The 17,975-nt window shown below is 43.7% G+C and overlaps 1 protein-coding gene across 1 annotated transcript in view; it reads right to left on the minus strand.

Annotated features, from left to right (window-relative positions):
- Window positions 1-6,510: 6,510 nt before the first annotated feature.
- The window catches only part of LOC138349738 (tripartite motif-containing protein 59-like), a 34,015-nt gene continuing 22,550 nt past the window's right edge, over window positions 6,511-17,975 (minus strand). Inside the window, exons 2-3 of the mRNA XM_069325182.1 lie at window positions 7,633-8,334; window positions 6,511-6,699 (exon numbers count right to left, since the gene is read on the minus strand). Of these exons, the coding sequence (XP_069181283.1) occupies window positions 6,511-6,699; window positions 7,633-8,334 (891 nt within the window). The remainder of the gene's footprint in view (window positions 6,700-7,632; window positions 8,335-17,975) is intronic.

Consider the following 17,975-nt stretch of genomic DNA (forward strand, 5'->3'; position numbering starts at 1 on the left):
TTGTAAGATTTTAGAGACAACTTCGGCTTTTACAACAGCCTACCACCCACAAGCAAACGGAATGACGGAACGGACTAATCGTTCAGTCAAGGATATGCTTGCAATCCTTGCTGAACATGATGCAAACACCTGGGATGAACACCTACCCTATGTTCAGTTCGCCTTGAATACTGCCATCCACCAATCAATTAACACCCAACCACTTCATTTGTTTACTGGTAATTCATGCAATTTCCCCTCAGGTCTGCTTAACAGACATAATGTTGCATACGGGGAGGACTATCCTTCAGAGGTCCTTGGAAAAATGAGAAATGCATGGAATATTGCAGCCGAAGCGTCCAAGAAGGCACGGACTCGGTATGCTCATTTTTATGACAAGAAAGTGCGCCCTCTTGAGTTGAAGGAAGGAAGCCTCGTATTGAGAGTGAATGAGGCTGCGCCCGCCAATCAGAGCAGGAAACTAGCTCCGAGGTGGCGAGGACCCTATAGAGTAATTAAAAGGGCGGGGCCGGTTAATCTTGTTATAAAAGGAGTGTTCGAGGACCAGGTGGAAAGGACAATTCATGTGAATAAATTGAAACATTATCATGCTAGAGAGGAATTAGAACTGCCTTCAGCGGGTCTAGTTCCTGACTCAGCAGTGCTGACTCATGGCTTCACCGACGAGTCAGAAGATGAGGATGACCCTCTGTCATCGCTCATCAGTAGTCAGGTGCAGTCTCGCCACCCTATGGTGACGAGATCTCGCGCTATACAGTAAAGTAACTTCCTTGGTTAGTATAATTTAGTATTCATTAGATTTTCCTGTAAAGGCAATGAGGTGTACTATGTCTATACTTGACTCAGGTAGCAACTTTTACCGTGCTCTTGGGTTCCACCCCTACCAAACCCAGAGTATATCTATGCTTCCGCTGTGTTGTGTCTGTCTGTTCCCAGGTCTGATTGGTACACCGACCTAGTTGTTCCAGCCACACGTGAACCCTTGTCTGTAAAGACCGAGGGGGGAGGCACGTTACACAAAGCCCTCCCCCCACCAGACCCAGTAACCCATACATCAGTTACTTTGGGGATGAGTGACTGTCCAAGAGTCACCCGGCCGACGCCTCACGTCACTAACGAGGTTGTCAGGGCCAGCGAGCTGTCCACATTATAGCAGTCACCGGAGGTGCCATACAACGCCGGGGTAGCTGTCTCGAGATCACCACTACCCACCTGCTGCGTCATCAAGACTGCAGCCATTCCAGCAGTGTTGGAGGAGAGGTCAAGAAATGGAAAGCACGTAGCAGTACTCAAGAATTTCGCCGGAAGATTAATGATTACGTCATCTGAAGTAACAAGAAAGCGGAAGTAAGGCGGTCACAGGTGGAAGGCACGGTTTCCCTACAGAGTACCGGGACTCGCCAATAGAAGGTCGCAAAATTGTCTCCTTTGGCCTAAAGTCGGCGGTACGAGGGTATACACAGTTGGTGTTTACGGCCTAGTAACCTGGTGACATCAAGAAACGCCTGATATGACGTGAGCAATGATGGAAGACGAGATTCACCTGTTCTGCAAACAAGCAACCCGCCTCTACGACCTTCTGACACCACTCCTGCTAAGAGACACCGTTGGTACATCCAGTCCTGCTCTGCTGTGGTCATCTGCGACGTCAAGTTTAACATCAAGACTGCCGTGTGAACTGTGATTGATACGAAGGCGTGTGGACTGTCGAGAGCAAGATTAATGGCCGAAGTAACAGTATTCTACAGCTGTCACTTGGCACTCCGCTCTACTACACTCTGTCGTCATTCAAGAGTACCGGATGGGAGTACAAGAGGACCAGGTATTGATGTCTACACATGGGGAGAAGCAAGATCGACACCGTCATCGTCAGCGACTACATTCAGCATCCAGCAGCATCGATTTTTTTTTTCTCGTTTACTCAATATGAACAATTGATACAAACAACAAAGTGGCTCTGAACATCTGTGTAAAGAATATCTGGACACTTTTGTTTAAATGTTGAAAAACAGATTTAGAATCAATACTTTATAAATGTTGAAAAACAGATTTAAAATAATTCTGGTATAATATATGACTTTTACTCTATAAATTGGTCAGTAATCAAAATCGAAGCCCCTGTGTAATTGTCTCAGCCCAGAACAAACGGTTATGGAAAATTATGTTGTGATATTTTTGCAGAATGTTTGAACACAGGAGAGGCGGACCAATATAAACATTGATACTTCTAGTGAGTGAGAACACTTGGCTGTACAGTCAGCTGAAACCTGTGATATAGTATAGGATTTTTTTTATATTTTTAGATACATGTAATAAACATTAGGTGTGTTCCTTAACATGTCAAGGTTGACATTGATGGGGAGTGGTCAGTACACGGATGTGAACTTGATAGTTCCATAGTACGCTCCCGGATGACTGAAAGTTCAGTCTGAAGATATAACTTTAATGTTTGTTTGAGCACGGTGTGGCCGGCTCTAGAGGACACATGGACTTGGCTAGTGAAGAGCCAAGAGAGTTTAATAGCTAGTCTTTGATGGTAGAGTAGGGACATGTTATTTAGCTATGTCAGTAAGGATAGGATGTATGTTTCTTGATGTTAGAGGATTGCTGTCAGTTGACAGCTGAGAAATTTATGAATTTAAACATGTTGATGTTGGACACTCAAATATTTGTCAAATTTTATTAGTTAGGTTAGCTTTTGTTTGAGGCATGAGTTGAATTGTGGGTTTGGATACTAAACCTCGTGATTTTTAACAAATTAACAAGGTTTACTAAGTGCTTGTGCAGGGGGGTTGTAACAAATTAGGCTGTTGTAAGAATTATCCAGAGTGGTTTATCGACAAAAGAGAATGGGAAGCTGAGCCCGCATGGTGACCTGAGAACCTGACCCCAGGGGAATTCGCGGTGGAAATAACCGACGCTTTGTTCATAGCTGCGTATAATGAACCATCCTATAGTATTCAGTAATTTAGAGAAAATTAGCCTTTATTCATTTTGCATTAAAATTGTATTGTATAATAGTACTGGATACAATATCAAGAGTATTCTAATTATTGAGTTTAAGTCACCATCAGTGACATCACGAATCAGATCTAACTTGTAAGGCGGAGTGACCGGCGGTCATAGGTCATCAGGGTTGACAGGTCTACTATTTCTCAAAGTTCAATTAACCATTTTTGGGGGATCGGGAACAGCTCTGCCGTTAGATGTTTGTGTAATTTAATTTCAGTAAAATAATTCAACCAGTCTGGATCAATTCAGTACAAACAGGGGTTAATTGTTATAACTTAAACCTTGCTAGTAACTTGGTGAAACTTTGACTAGGCGGAAGGTTACAATGCTCTAGCCTGGGCTAGGCCAGACGAGGAAGAGATCAGTGTGGTCTCCAGAGCAGCTGGGAGAGGTCAAACATCTTACCTCTCCCCAAGACCAGCCCAACATCTTTAGCTGGTTGCCCAAGGTATAGTTGCTATTGTTATGTATAAGAACAGTCAATTCATTGCCATTCAGGTCAAGTAGGGAGTGTTAAAGTGACAGGGAGTGAACATATTTAGATTTTTGTTTTAGTTTTTCTTTTAATAAATTAATTAAGTTAATAATTTGCATTTTTTTGTTTCCATTTGGTTATGTGTATACTTGTCCTGGTCACGTGGTCCACACGAGACAGAGTTGGATTGGGCGCCGATTCTAACATCGATTCTAACATCGAATCATTCCCGTGTAATTAATTTCACACTCTTAAGTTTCCACGGTCATCGGTTATAGTGGGGATCAAGCCCCAAGGTTGATTAATTAGCGTGATCGATCCAGACCTCGATCATTGCTCTTGTGTTACTGGTCTGGTGGTGGCAGCGTAGAGGCGACTCTAGGGTTTTGCTCAAAGCCTAGGTCACGCCATACTGGTTGTAGAATCCTAAGTCGGTCAATCGTCTTAGGACCACGTGGCGTGGAGTTGGCTTTGGTAAACGTTTTGGAGTCCCTTGGTAGAGAATAAAAAGTAAGAATACGGGTAGAGGGAAAAGAAGGAAGTAGAGAGAGAGGAACCCTAACCCGTGTTACATTGGACTTGTAGCTCCAGCCCTGCTCTATTGGCAGGGGGTGGGTGCTGGACCTGTAGTTCCAGCCCCCCTCTACTGGCAGGAGGTTGGTGCTGGACCTGTAGCTCCAGCCCTCCTCTACTGGCAGGGGTTGGTGCAGGACTAGTAGTTCCAACCCCCTTCTACTGTCAGGGGGTAGCTGCTTGACCTGTAGCTCCAGCCCCCCTCTACTGGAAGAGGGTTGGTGCTGGACCTGTAGCTCCAGCCCCCATCTACTGGCAGGGGGTTAGTGCTGGACCAGTAGCTCCAGCCCCCCTCTACTGGCAGGGGGTGCGTGCTGGACCTGTAGCTCCAGCCACCCTCTACTGGCAGGGGGTTGGTGCTGGACCAGTAGCTCCAGCCCCCCCCCCCTCTACTGGCAGGGGGTTGGTGCTGGATCTGTAGCTCCAGCCCCCCCCCCCCTCTACTAGGAGGGGGTTTGTGCTTGACGTGTAGCTCCACACCACCTCTACTGGCAGGGGGTTGGTGCTGGACCTGTAGCTCCAGCCCCCCCCCCTCTACTGGCAGGGGGTAGGTGCTGGACCTGTAGCTCCAGCCCACCTCTACTGGAAGAGGGTTGGTGCTGGACCTATAGCTCCAGCCCCCCTCTACTGGCTGGGGGTAGGTGCTGGACCTGTAGCTCCAGCCCCCCTTTACTGGCAGGGGGTAGGTGCTGCACATGTATCTCGTGCCCCCACCTCTCTACTGGCAGGGGGTTGGTGCAGGATCTGTAGCTCCAGCCCCCTCTACTGGCAGGGGGTTGGTGCTGGACCTGTAGCTCTAGCCCCCTCTACTGGCAGGGGGTTGGTGTTGGACTTGTAGCTCCAGCCCCCCCTCTACTGGCAGGGGGTCGGTGCAGGACCAGTAGCTCCAGCCCCCCCTCTACTGGCCGGGGGTTGGTGCTGGACCTGTAGCTCCAGCCCCACACTACTGGCAAGGGGTGGGTGCTGGACCTGTAGTTCCAGCCCCCCTCTACTGGCAGGGGGTTGGTGCTGCACCTGTAGCTCCAGCCCCCCCTCTACTGGCAGGGGGTCGGTGCAGGACCAGTAGCTCCAGCCCAACGCTACTGACAGGGGGATGGTGCTGGACCTGTAGCTCCAGCCCCTCCCCCTCTACTGGCAGGGGTTGGTGCTGGATCTGTAGCTCCAGCCCCCCCTCTACTGGCAGGGGGTTGGTGCAGGACCTGTAGCTCCAGCCCTCCTTTCCTGGCAGTGGGTTGGTGCTGGACCTGTAGCTCCAGCCCCCCTTTACTGGCAGTGGGTTGGTGCTGGACCTGTAGCTCCAGCCCCCCCCCCCTCTACTGGCAGGGGGTTGGTGCTGGACCTGTAGCTCCAGCCCCCTCTACTGGCAGGTTGGTGCTTTACCTATAGCTCCTGCCCCCCCCCCCCCTCTACTGGTAGGGGGTTTGTGCTGGACCTGTAGCTCCAGCCCCCTTCTACTGGCAGGGGGGTGGGTACTGGACCTATAGCTCCAGCCCCTCTCTACTGGCAGTGGGAGTTGGTGCTGGACCAGTAGTTTCATCCCCCCTTCTACTGGCAGGGGGTTGGTGTTGTACCTATTGCTCCAGCCCCCCTCTACTGGCAGGGGATTGGTGCTGGACCTGTAGCTCCAGCCCTCCTTCTACTGGCGGGGGTTTGGTGCTGGACCTGTAGCTCCAGCCCCCCTTCTACTGGCAGGGGGTTGGTGCTGGACCTATAGCTCCTGCCCCCCTCTTCTACTGGCAGTGTGTTGGTGCTGGACCTGTAGCTCCAGCCCCCCCTCTACTGGCAAGGGGTTGATGCTGGACCTGTAGCTCCAGCCCCCCCCTCCCATCCCTCTACTGGCATGGGGTTGGTGCTGGCATTGTTGTGGAGTTCGTTGGCAATTTTAAGGCTTCACTTTCTTCGTACCCAGCAGTGGTCTGATTTGGTTCGCTGTCTTACTGGATTCAACGTCCTCCCAGCGAGCATAAGAAATATTGCCGGAAGAACCGTACACATCTTCAAGTGGAAACTAGATTGTTTCTCCTAAGGAGTGCTAGATCAACCGGGCTGTGGTGGATATGTGGGCCTGCGGGCCGCTCCAAGCAACAGCCTAATGGACCAAAGTCTCTCAAGTTAAGCCTGGCTTCGGGCCAGGCTTGGGGAGTAGAACAACTCCCAGAACCCCAACAACCAGGTATACTTTTTTGGAAAGGTTGGTGGAGTGTCTCCCGGTCTCTGCGCCTCTGTGGGGGGGGCCAGGATCGCGGGTTCAATAGAGGATCATGGGTTCAATCACCATGCAGGCCAGAAATGGTTAACATGTTTCCTGTTGCCTCTGTTCACCAACCAGTAAATATTTATCCAGGAGTTAGGCAACTATTGTGGATTGTATGTTAAGGAAAGTCAGTAGTTGACCTTGGGGAACCCCGATAAACCTAGGAACAGGCTTCCTCTCCTCAAAACTCAACTCTTTATCTTGTGGTATGACCTATGAGAGAAAATAAAAAACTTACTGTTAATTGCTTCTGAGTGATCTCTCCAGTGATTTCCTGAACTTTATCCATGATGCTGGAGGCTGAGTCTCCCAGGTGTACGGGGTCAGCTGTGGCACCTGTCTCAGTGGTCGTTATCTCCAGGGCCTCCCTGATGGTCTCCTGCACCTGTCATTACCAACACAAACATTAATGGTGGAGGCTGAGTCTCCCAGGTGTACGGGGTCAGCTGTGGCACCTGTCTCTGTGGTTATCATCTCCAGGGCCTCCCTGATGGTCTCCTGCACCTGTCATTACCAACACAAACATTAATGGTGGAGGCTGAGTCTCCCAGGTGTACGGGGTCAGCTGTGGCACCTGTCTCTGTGGTCATCATCTCCAGAACCTCCCTGATGGTCTCCTGCACCTGTCATTACCAACACAAACATTAATGGTGGAGGCTGAGTCTCCCAGGTGTACTGGGTCAGCTGTGGCACCTGTCTCTGTGGTCGTCATCTCCAGGGCCTCCCTGATGGTCTCCTGCACCCGTCATTTCCAACACAAACATTAATGGTGGAACCTGGACTATAATGAAGCATCAGGCTCTGAGTAAAGTAACTGGACTATAATGAAGCATCAGGCTCTGAGTAAAGTAACTGGACTATAATGAAGCATCAGGCTCTGAGTAAAGTAACTGGACTATAATGAAGCATCAGGCTCTGAGTAAAGTAACTGGACTATAATGAAGCATCAGGCTCTGAGTAAAGTAACTGGACTATAATGAAGCATCAGGCTCTGAGTAACGTAACTCGACTATAATGAAGCATCAGGCTCTGAGTAAAGTAACTGGACTATAATGACGCATCAGGCTCTGAGTAAAGTAACTGGACTATAATGAAGCATCAGGCTCTGAGTAAAATAATTTCACAATATAAGTAATGGTGTTTCTCTACACTGACCACAGTGTAGAGAAACACCAAGATGCAGTTGACTTTATTAATAAAAATGTTTCCTATCTATAAAGTCAACTCTCATCTTGATGTGTCTCCATGTCAAAAGTGTTTATATAGAGGCCATACTACACTCAGTTGGGTGAGAACAATGTGATCTTCGGTAGTGTACCTTCACCGAGGTGTGGACAGTGTTGACATCTGGGAAGAGTTCCTGGCACTTCCGGAGCCAATCTTCTACCTTCATCTTGCACCCATCAGCTGTGTCTATGGTTGTGCCAACCTCCTGTGGGGTGTTGACTGTGTCGAGGCTCCCCAACATGGCCTGCAGCTGAGTCTTCCCTTCCTCTCCTTGTGTTGTCATATCTACCACACTGGTATCCTCCAGTTCCAAGAGCTTCATTGCTGACTTGTTCTGCTCTACCAGAGCATAGAGTCTGTCCTGGAGCTGGAGGTGGTGAGTCTTCCAGTCCCCCAGCTCTCCCCGGTACTCCCCCAGCTGAGACAGTACCTCTTCACAGCTAGTAATGAGGCTGCTGATGATGCTCTTCTGCTCCTGCACCATGGAACGTAATGTCTTACTGATGCCTCTGGCGGGACCTTCATAAGGTTTTGCTGGCACTACTTCCTCAGTTGTTAGCTGAATATTTTTGAGTTTCCTAACAAAAGCCTCCACAGCATAGCTAATTGGGAACTGAGTAGAGGCTGTGGCAGCGTGCTCGGCACGGCAGCTGGGGCAGGTCAGCTGACCATTCTTGATAGCATTGTCAATACACTGGGAGCAGAATGTGTGGCCACATGGCAGTGTGCGAGGTCGTAGCTGATTGTCATCATAATCGTTAAAACACACTGAACATTCCTCTGGCTTGTTATCCTGTGGAAAAGAATATTTAGTTTGCTAGATGTATTTACATTTAAAACTAATATTACAGTACTTTATTTACTAATACAAATTACATAATATTTACTTACATGCTTTGCATTAGCTATTTCAAAGCAGGGTTAATATTACTGACAGATTAACACATTCACAGCAAGGCCAATATTTTTTATAAACATATCTCGGAGTATGGGATAATATATTTAGGTAACATATTGCAGCAGCAGGGCTGTTTGTAAGCCATACCTGAGAGTACAGACTAACAAAACCCGTCCTTACTTTATTATGAATAATGGAAGGAAATGTATGTATCGTATGTGATAATGGGGAAAGGATCAAGTATTCTTAGTCTAAGTTGGACAATAAATACACTGTGGGTTACATCTTAACACATGGGTTTTATTGAATAACTCTGGATTATTTTACACTTACTATGGGAACACACAATTACATTACAGGATTGTTGAGATTGAGTGATACTCTTCCCCAAACATAACCATGATAGATAAATTGACTATTGGTCTCACACAAATCTGGGCTTAGTTGATTTGGTGGTGATAAGACCACCAAATCTTATGAGTTCGAACAGCAACGCAAATCGCTGTTCCAGCCTTCCTGTCCTCCTTATCAGCATCCGATGACCTTGTGAAGGAAATTCTACCTGCCCACTTACATCAGCTGGCAGGTGTACATGATCCCAATTTTACACGCTGTGCCCCAGAGTGGGCCTCTCGTGCAGGCCAATCACCTCAACCACCATCCCCAAAAGCCCACAAGCAATCCAGCTGGGATGGCCCCATTGTAGACCAAGTTGCTGCAGAGTGCCTGGGTGCTGCAACAACACAACACGACATTGCTCGCCTCACAGCAGTAGCAGCACCACATGCAGGGGATTTCCTGTTAGCAACCCCAATGTCAGCAACTGGCACGCGTCTCACACTACACGCCCTCCGAATTGCTGTGGCCCTCCGCCTTGCTGCCCCAATCCACACCAGATATAGGTGTATTTGCGGTGAGGTGGTGGCTGACAGGTACGGCCACCATGGCCTACTCTGCCAAAGCACAGGGGGATGGCACTCGAGGCACAATGAAGTTAACGACATAATCAAGAGGAGCCTCACCACAGCTGGATGCCCAGCTGAAAGAGAGCCCCGTTACCTAACGCCCCGTAACTCTGATGCTCTTATTGGTCGCCCAGATGGTATCACAGTGAACCCCTGGAAGAATGGCAAGCAGTTGGTATGGGACTACACGTGCGTATCAACCCTGGCTAACACCTACATTAACCTCAGTGTTGCACAACCAGGTGGCGCTGCCACCCACAGGAAAGCAGCCAAATCCCGTAAGTATAGTGAACTGGATCACCACTACAATTTTGTCCCCATTGCTTCTGAGACACTCGGCGCCTGGGGTAAAAGTGCTACCAGTTTTTTGAAGGAACTGGGTTCTAGGCTCATTGAAACAACATGGGACCCAAGAGCTGCAAGCTTTCTTTTCCAGCGCCTCAGTGTGGCGATACAGAGGGGAAATGTGCACTGCATCCAGGGTTCCTGCCCGCCATCTGAGGAGCTGGAGGAACTCGACAACCTATGATAACCATCTTTGTAACCCATATGTAACTCCTTTTTTGTAACAAAGTTCAAATAAAGTAAATATATATGTGTACATACAAAAGAATGGGGGTGGTAGGAGAAGATAATATTAGTGTTCAGTGAGAAACCACAAGGTCTCCTCTGAATACTTTTTATTTTCTTCTCCGAGGCTATGGGTCCCCACATTGGCACCAGAGGTGGTACCCTCACAAACAAAAAAATATAATATTATATATATATATATATATATATATATATATATATATATATATATATATATATATATATATATATATATATATACACACACACACAATGGGGCCTCGACTTCCGATGCTAATCCGTTCCCAGAGATGGATCGTAAGTCGAAGCGATTTTTCCCATAAGAAATAAAGGGAATTGAATTAATCCGTTCCCCACCCTCCAAAATATTAACATACAAATACATTTTATACTGAATACAATGTTTTTTTCTAACTACAATACAGTACCAAAGTGTCTCTTACCTTTATGGAGGGGTCTTTATGGCGTATGGAAGATGGTGATGAGCGGGGAAGAGGAGAGTTGTACCTGTTTGGAAGGGGAGTCCCCTTCCATTATCACATCAGGCAGTGATGTTTTCTCTAGGGTACTCTCTCTCCTACGTTTTGTCTGAATACCACTAGAACCTGGTTATGATTCAGTGCTTGTTTGTCTCACTACAAATTTGTCAAGAGACATTTGTTTTTCCCTTTGTTTTAACATTTGTCTGTAATGATGCATCAGTGTCATTGAATAGGTTAAGGCAACGACCTACTGCAGCTTGATTTGGGCGAGTCGTTTCAGCAAAGGTTTGCAATTCTTCCCATGCTGCACACATTTTCTTAATTGTTGAGGAAGAGACATTCTGTACTCTTGTATCTGCTATATGCTCATCCTTACATGGGTTTTCATATGTTGAGCCTTACCACTGACTTTCCTGGGACTCATGGCGTGATATATAATAATTACTTTAATGTTCAAAATGCAAAAAATCACCACAAACGCGGAATTTCGTATAGGCGCGATTGTCACTAAGCGGGCAGCTGTAGTAAACTGAGGCAGGTCGGCCGCGTGACTGGGAACCACTCGCTCTGTCGACCCGAACGTGTACCAACAAATATCGTAAGTCGACGACACCATCGGATGTCGAGTCGCATTTTTCGATGAAATTCACATCGTAACTCGAAATTATCGCAAGTAGGGGCAATCCTATGTCGAGGTGCCACTGTATATTTTATATATATATATATATATATATATATATATATATATATATATATATATATATATATATATATACAGTGGTACCTCGAGTAATGAATTTAATCCGTTCCATGTTCGTCATGTGAAACGGACGTCATACAAAACGAGTGTCCCCCCATGTAACCAGTGTGATGCACTGTGTTTATTGTGAAATTCCCCTAGTATGCATGACATCAAATGTTCCCAAAAATATCATTTTTCAGTGTAAAATGAAAAATTACCTTCCCTGAACATGTCTATGTAAAAATAATTACCAAATTCCATTTACTTTGGCTGTGAGGGCATAGACAAGGTGCACTGTGACGTCATCAGGGGCTGGCCGCCCGTGTGTGAAGCTCCCAGACACGGTCACGCAGGCCATTCAAGCACCGCGTGTTGCCACAAATATATTTTCAAATATTTTTTCTATGCATTTCCAATGCGGTTTTATTTGTTTCTTTTATCGTATATGATGCATATTTGTGACCTTTACAATATGTATACAGTAGAATGTTCATAATTTTCCATGGAACTGTGATACATGTGTCAGTAATGTGTCCACAATAAATGTTTATTGTCACAATATTACATGGTAAAAATTCACTAAAATTACAATATGTACAGTTTCACATACTATTTACACAGTAACACACTGTATTACACACTCAGTACCTTGGAGGTGCATAATAGTCAACGAAGTAGTCCATGGTACACAGCGCGACTTTGCTCTCCTTGCACCAGCTACAGATAGATTTTCGTTTCCTGTTTCATCGTTCTGTGTGCTTGCAAATAACGCACTCGCGTTCACCCTTGGCTTTAGTACTTGTAGGTGGTATGTAGCCAAGCTTGTAAAGCATAAGGTAGTATTGAAACGATAATAGGAAAAGCTCAATTTTTAAGGTAGTCTTGAAAAGATCGCTTTGTAAGGTCCCACACAGGAAGAGATTCAGCCAGCCTCAAAGAGTGTCCATCAGTCAGGAAGACATTCAGGTATTCTTGAAAATATCAATGAACAACACCACCATGGAAGCCGCTAACACTGTTCATCTATGCTACTTGTATCAGATGCATCATCACTGAACGCAGACAACAATTCATCAATGTATCTATATAAATTGGAGATGGCAAGGGTGGGGCTCAGAGCTACAACTGGATACGCTCACTGTATCATCCTCATAGGTGCTGTATCACTGGCATCCGACTATTGTGTTAAGCCCTTATTGCGCCTAGCTTCACCTATGTTATGACCCTTATGTTCTTCAAACAATAGGGTCTGAATTGCACCGACTGAGCGCAGTCTTTCAACACTGTGTGGGACAGGTGTTTGAGAGCCAGAGGCACGTGTGCTACAAATGGTTGCTCACGCACTACTAACCCAGCCAGCAGCCCTTGTCTTTCATATTCATTATAGCAAAAGGTTCGTTCAGTGTTTGTTGGGTAGGCTGCTCCATTATGACAATCTTTGCTTCAAATGTGTTCCATTTGTTTTGTATTTGTCACTTACGTCTCAATAATGGAGCAGCCTACCCGACAAACACTGAACGAACCTTTATAGCATTTGTCAATTTTTCAAATTGTTTCAACAGTTCTTTTATTTTTTTTTTATTTAAGAAACATGGAGCAGCCGACCTGTAGACCACCGAACGAACCTTTTTGACGTTTGTACTGGTTTTCAAAATTCTTATTTTTTTTTTTATTATTTACGTTTTTTGTATGTAAGAAACATGGAGCAGCCTACCTGATGACCACCGAACGAACCTTTTGCTATAAGACAAATGAAAAATAAATATTGAACACATTTGAAGAAAGGAAAATGTCATAATGGTTTGTTGAGTGTATATGTAAGGTAGGCTGCTCCATTATTGAGACATAAATGACAAATACAAAACAAATGGAACACATTTGAAACAAAGAAAGATTGTTATAATGGAGCAGCCTACCTGCTGAACACCGAACGAACCTTTTTGACATTTGTTGTATATCAGACATTTCGTTTCTTTTTTCCTACAAAAACGTCAATGCTTTGCAACATCTCAGCAGTCACCCTTTTATATCCCAGCATCATTAGCATCTTTAAACAAGAACAACATAATTTATGTGCATCGTCGGAGGCGTCTAAGAATGTGCAAGCAGCAGCGCGACCCCACCATGTGGTGTTGACGTTACTCAAACCAGCGTTCGTCATACGGGACGATTTGACGCCGATTGGGCCGTTCGTTACCCAAAATATTCGTCTTTTGGGGCGATCGTTATGCGAGGTACCACTGTGTATATATATATATATATATATATATATATATATATATATATATATATATATATATATATATATATATATATATATAGCGGGCAGAGTGTATCGTGATCTGGCCTGTACTCCTCTTGACATACCAGAAAACATTCTAAGGAAACTACTCCATGCTTGTACTAAAGAGGCATCCTTCTTGAGCCTGGATGGGCACATGTATAAGCAAGTAGATGGGGTCGCCATGGGTTCTCCCCTAGGTGTTCTGTTTGCGAACTTCTACATGGGTACCATCGAACAAAAGGTCTTTGTCGACATGAACTTGAAACCGGCCATATACTGCAGATATGTTGACGACATTTTTACTCAGGTACCTGAGGTCAGACATCTGCAGGAGCTGAAGGAGGCATTTGAGCAGAATTCTGTGTTGCGTTTCACTTACGAGATGGAGAAGGATGGGAAGCTGCCCTTTCTAGATGTAACAGTCATGGAAAGGAGCGGAGGTTTCCACACTGCAGTCTACACTAGAGAAACATAGGAATGTGCCTCAATGCCAATAGTGACTGCCCAGACAGGTACAAGAGGAGTGTTGTTAACGCTTATGTCGACCGTGCTCTCAGCCACAGCTCAGGATGGAAGCAAGTCGATGAAGAACTTTGTAGGGTAAGGCAGGTCCTAGTCAACAACGGCTTCTCCAATGGTTTCATTGAAGACATCATAAGATGGAAAGTGAAATGCCATGCAACCTCTGAAGAGACAACTAACACAACACCTGTACCCCCTATTAGACTATTTTACAGGAACTTCTTTTCCACAGCTCATAAAACGCAGGAAAGGGTCCTGAAAGATATTGTTAATAGAAACGTTACCCCTACAGACAAAAATCAGAAGATACAAGTGACGATTTACTATAAAACCAGAAAAACGGCCAACCTACTCATGAGAAACTCTCCAGACACAAAGCAGAACGCTTTGAAAGAGACCAATGTCGTCTATGCCTTCAAATGCCCACTTAGGGACTGTAAGCCTCAAAGAACTCAGTATATAGGCAAGACAACAACATCTCTTTCCAGGCGATTAACGATACATAAGCAACAGGGCTCCATTAAGGAACATATAATCTCTTCCCACAACCATACCATCACCAGAGAAGTCTTAACAAAAAACACAGAAATCATCGATAGATACACCGATAGCAGGCAGCTTGATATCTGCGAGGCACTACACATTAAGAAGTTAACACCAGCAATCAACAGCAAATTAATGCACAACTATATTCTACCCACTTCAAGACTCTGCACCAATATAGAAGCATCAAGAAATATGGGCCAATAGGCCTTTTGCATTTACTTCCATTCTTCCCCTTTAACTTTACCCATTATTTCGTGTTCTATCTTGTGTTGAAAGTTTGTTTTCACCTCATCCAAAACTGTTGTAACATATCACCTCACCCAAATGCAGGTATATAAAATGAAAAGCCATTTGAATTATAGCATAGTAAGAAATCTGTTTAGTGTTTGCAGGTTATAGTTGTGTGTGTGTAAACTAAAGTCTTTGAAAGTGTAATAAGTTATTACGAAACGTGTTCAAGTGTGGCGTCAGACTAGAAATAAAAATGAATTTTGGAGAACTGATTTTTCAATTACCATCGACAGTGAAAAGAAACATAAGAAATATTGAGAAAATTTGTGTTAGAATTATTAATCTTACTTTTTCGGTCATATTTAATAATATATGTCTACAGGAAAGAATGCTACCAAAATATACTAATATATATATATATATATATATATATATATATATATATATATATATATATATATATATATATATCAACCCGTTCTCACACAAGACAGCACATAAATGACTTAATGCTTAAAGTCAATATGTTGAATATGAATTAGTAAATATGTGATATATTCCCAGTTACTTTTTTTCTAAGGCCCAAACTCTTCCTCATGTACCAATTTACGTCTCACAGTATCCATCCGTCAACCTAGATAGCAGAATAGTCGTGATTGGTTCAATTATAAGGAAAATTGTAGTTTTCAGATCCCACATGGGTTGTGAAATTTACCTACTATTGTCCATGCTCTTAGAATATTACAGATCAGCTACTTCCTATTGAAGGCTCGTAGTTTTGTTTTGAGAAATATTAGTTGTTCTTAGTAAATTATAATAAGCACTAAAAATTATTACATAGAATAACAGTGCTTCACCAATCAATATTATATACCATAGTTTGTGCTTTACAAATCTTTAAAGGATGTTTTGTAGGAACGCTAACAGAAAACGATGTTACGTTGGAATGTCTATGGGGTAAACTACTGCAAACAGGATATTATTGTGTCTACTATACCAACTATAGCTAGGATGGGTATATTGTCCACTACCACCTGTTAGGTGGGTAAGGGGTCCAATACCACCCACAGGATGGGTATGAGGGTCACATCCACCCACAGGATGAGTATGGGGACCACATCCACCCACAGGAAGGGTATGGGGTCCAATACTACCCACAGGATGAGTATGGCGCCCACTACAACCCACAGGATGGGTATGGGGCTCCAACCACCCATAGAATGAGTATGGGGCTCCAACCACCCATAGAATGGGTATGGGGTCCAATAACACCCACTGGATGTGTATGGCGTCCATTGTCGCGCGTCGAGCTCGAAAACCGCAGCATTCATCTCAGAACCATGCCTATTTCACGCAGATTCCTTAATAAACGTAAGAATTTTATATGTCACAAGAAAGATAGAAATATAAGCTTCATTCTAAATATCTTACCATGGGTACATTTAAATTTAAAGCGAAGATACGTGTATTTTTATAATAGCCGAGCTCCGACCCCAGACAGATCGATCGACCGAGCAACTCTCTCGCAGAACAATGTTTATTTTACGTGAATTCGTTAATAAACATATGTGTTTTATATGTCTCAAGAAAGGCAGACATATAAGCTTCACTTTAAACACTTTACCATAGACATATTTAAAGTTCTAATGAAGATACATGTATTTTAAAAATTACGGAGCTCTCACCCCGTACAGACTGAACGACAGAGCAACTCTCTCTCAGATCAATGTTTATTTCACGTAAATTCGTTAATAAACACAAATGTTTTATATGTCTTAAGCAAGATAGAAATAAGAGCTTCATTTTAAATACATTACAATAGACATATATATAGCTCAAGTGAAGATACATATGTTTTTATAGTAGCGCTCAGTAGCTTGTCGGGCATGGAGTGCAGACGCCTACGCACTTGCCGATATATTGTATAATTAACAAAGATACGCTAATAAAGCCTAAAATCTTATATGCCTCCAGAAAGACCGAGATATGAACATTATTATGATTGCACCAAATGAAATATATCATGTTCGAGAACAAAGATATATCAATTTTAAATTAAGTTTCGACTCTTGCTCGGGCGAGAGAGATGGGGCGACTCTCGCCCCATCTATTGGGGATTCTGTCCACTAAAGACCCAAAGCTACTCAAACCCTCCTAGCAATATTTAGGTAATGAAGTAATATGGTATATATACTCACTTTAATGTGGGTGTTGAATGCAGAACATGAGAAAACATATATTTACTCTAAACTAATGTAATTTCATTATGAAATAATTAAATAAGTAGCATCAAAGGAAGTCGACGGTCCAAGCGTCAATGTTGTGGAGCGACTTATCCAAGATATATCGTTGTTTGGAAAGTGTTGGCATATCCAGTTGTCGCACTTCTCTGCACAAATTATCACAAATTTCAATTATAATGTTAACAAGTAGAATACATATTTTTAATAAAATCTAACATAACTAGTCAGAAAACATTTAACATTTATTAAAAAATATATGTTTGGAAGTTAAATTTATTTATTTTATTTATTTATTTATATATATACAAGAAGGTACATTGGGTTTGTCAGAATACATTGGAGAGTACAGTATTTACACTCTTGTAAAGCCACTAGTACGCGCAGCGTTTCGGGCAGGTCCTTAATCTAACAGATAATTTTAAGTAGGTAATTTCTATCAGAATTGATAAATGACAAAGATAAATTGCAAGAGAAAAATGAGATGAGAGAGCTTAGTAAGTATATTAAAGCACATTGTTATATTAAAGCTCTGATTGATTACATTGACAGCTGGATTAGTAATTTAAACAAGATTAATAGACACCATACAGCAGATTGACAGCACATATAAGACAGCAATGATCACAATGGTAAAGATGTTCAGATTGGGTACATAAAGATTGGGAGACTGGGTAGCAAAAGATACAGATAAACAAGATTTATAAACACCATACAGCAGATTGGCAGCACATATAAGAAGACAGCAATGATCACAATGGTAAAGATGTTCAAATTGGGAACATGAAGGTTGGGAGATTGGGTAGCAATAGATACAGTGCAATTTTAAGGCAAAAAGTGAAAAACTATGAAGATGAAATTAGATACCTTTCAGTATTGATTTTGAATGATGTAAAAGTTGGACAGCTTTTCAATTCAGTAGGGAGTGAGTTC

This window comes from Procambarus clarkii, chromosome 15 (assembly GCF_040958095.1).
Source record: "Procambarus clarkii isolate CNS0578487 chromosome 15, FALCON_Pclarkii_2.0, whole genome shotgun sequence".
In the NCBI taxonomy this organism is placed as follows: domain Eukaryota; kingdom Metazoa; phylum Arthropoda; class Malacostraca; order Decapoda; family Cambaridae; genus Procambarus; species Procambarus clarkii.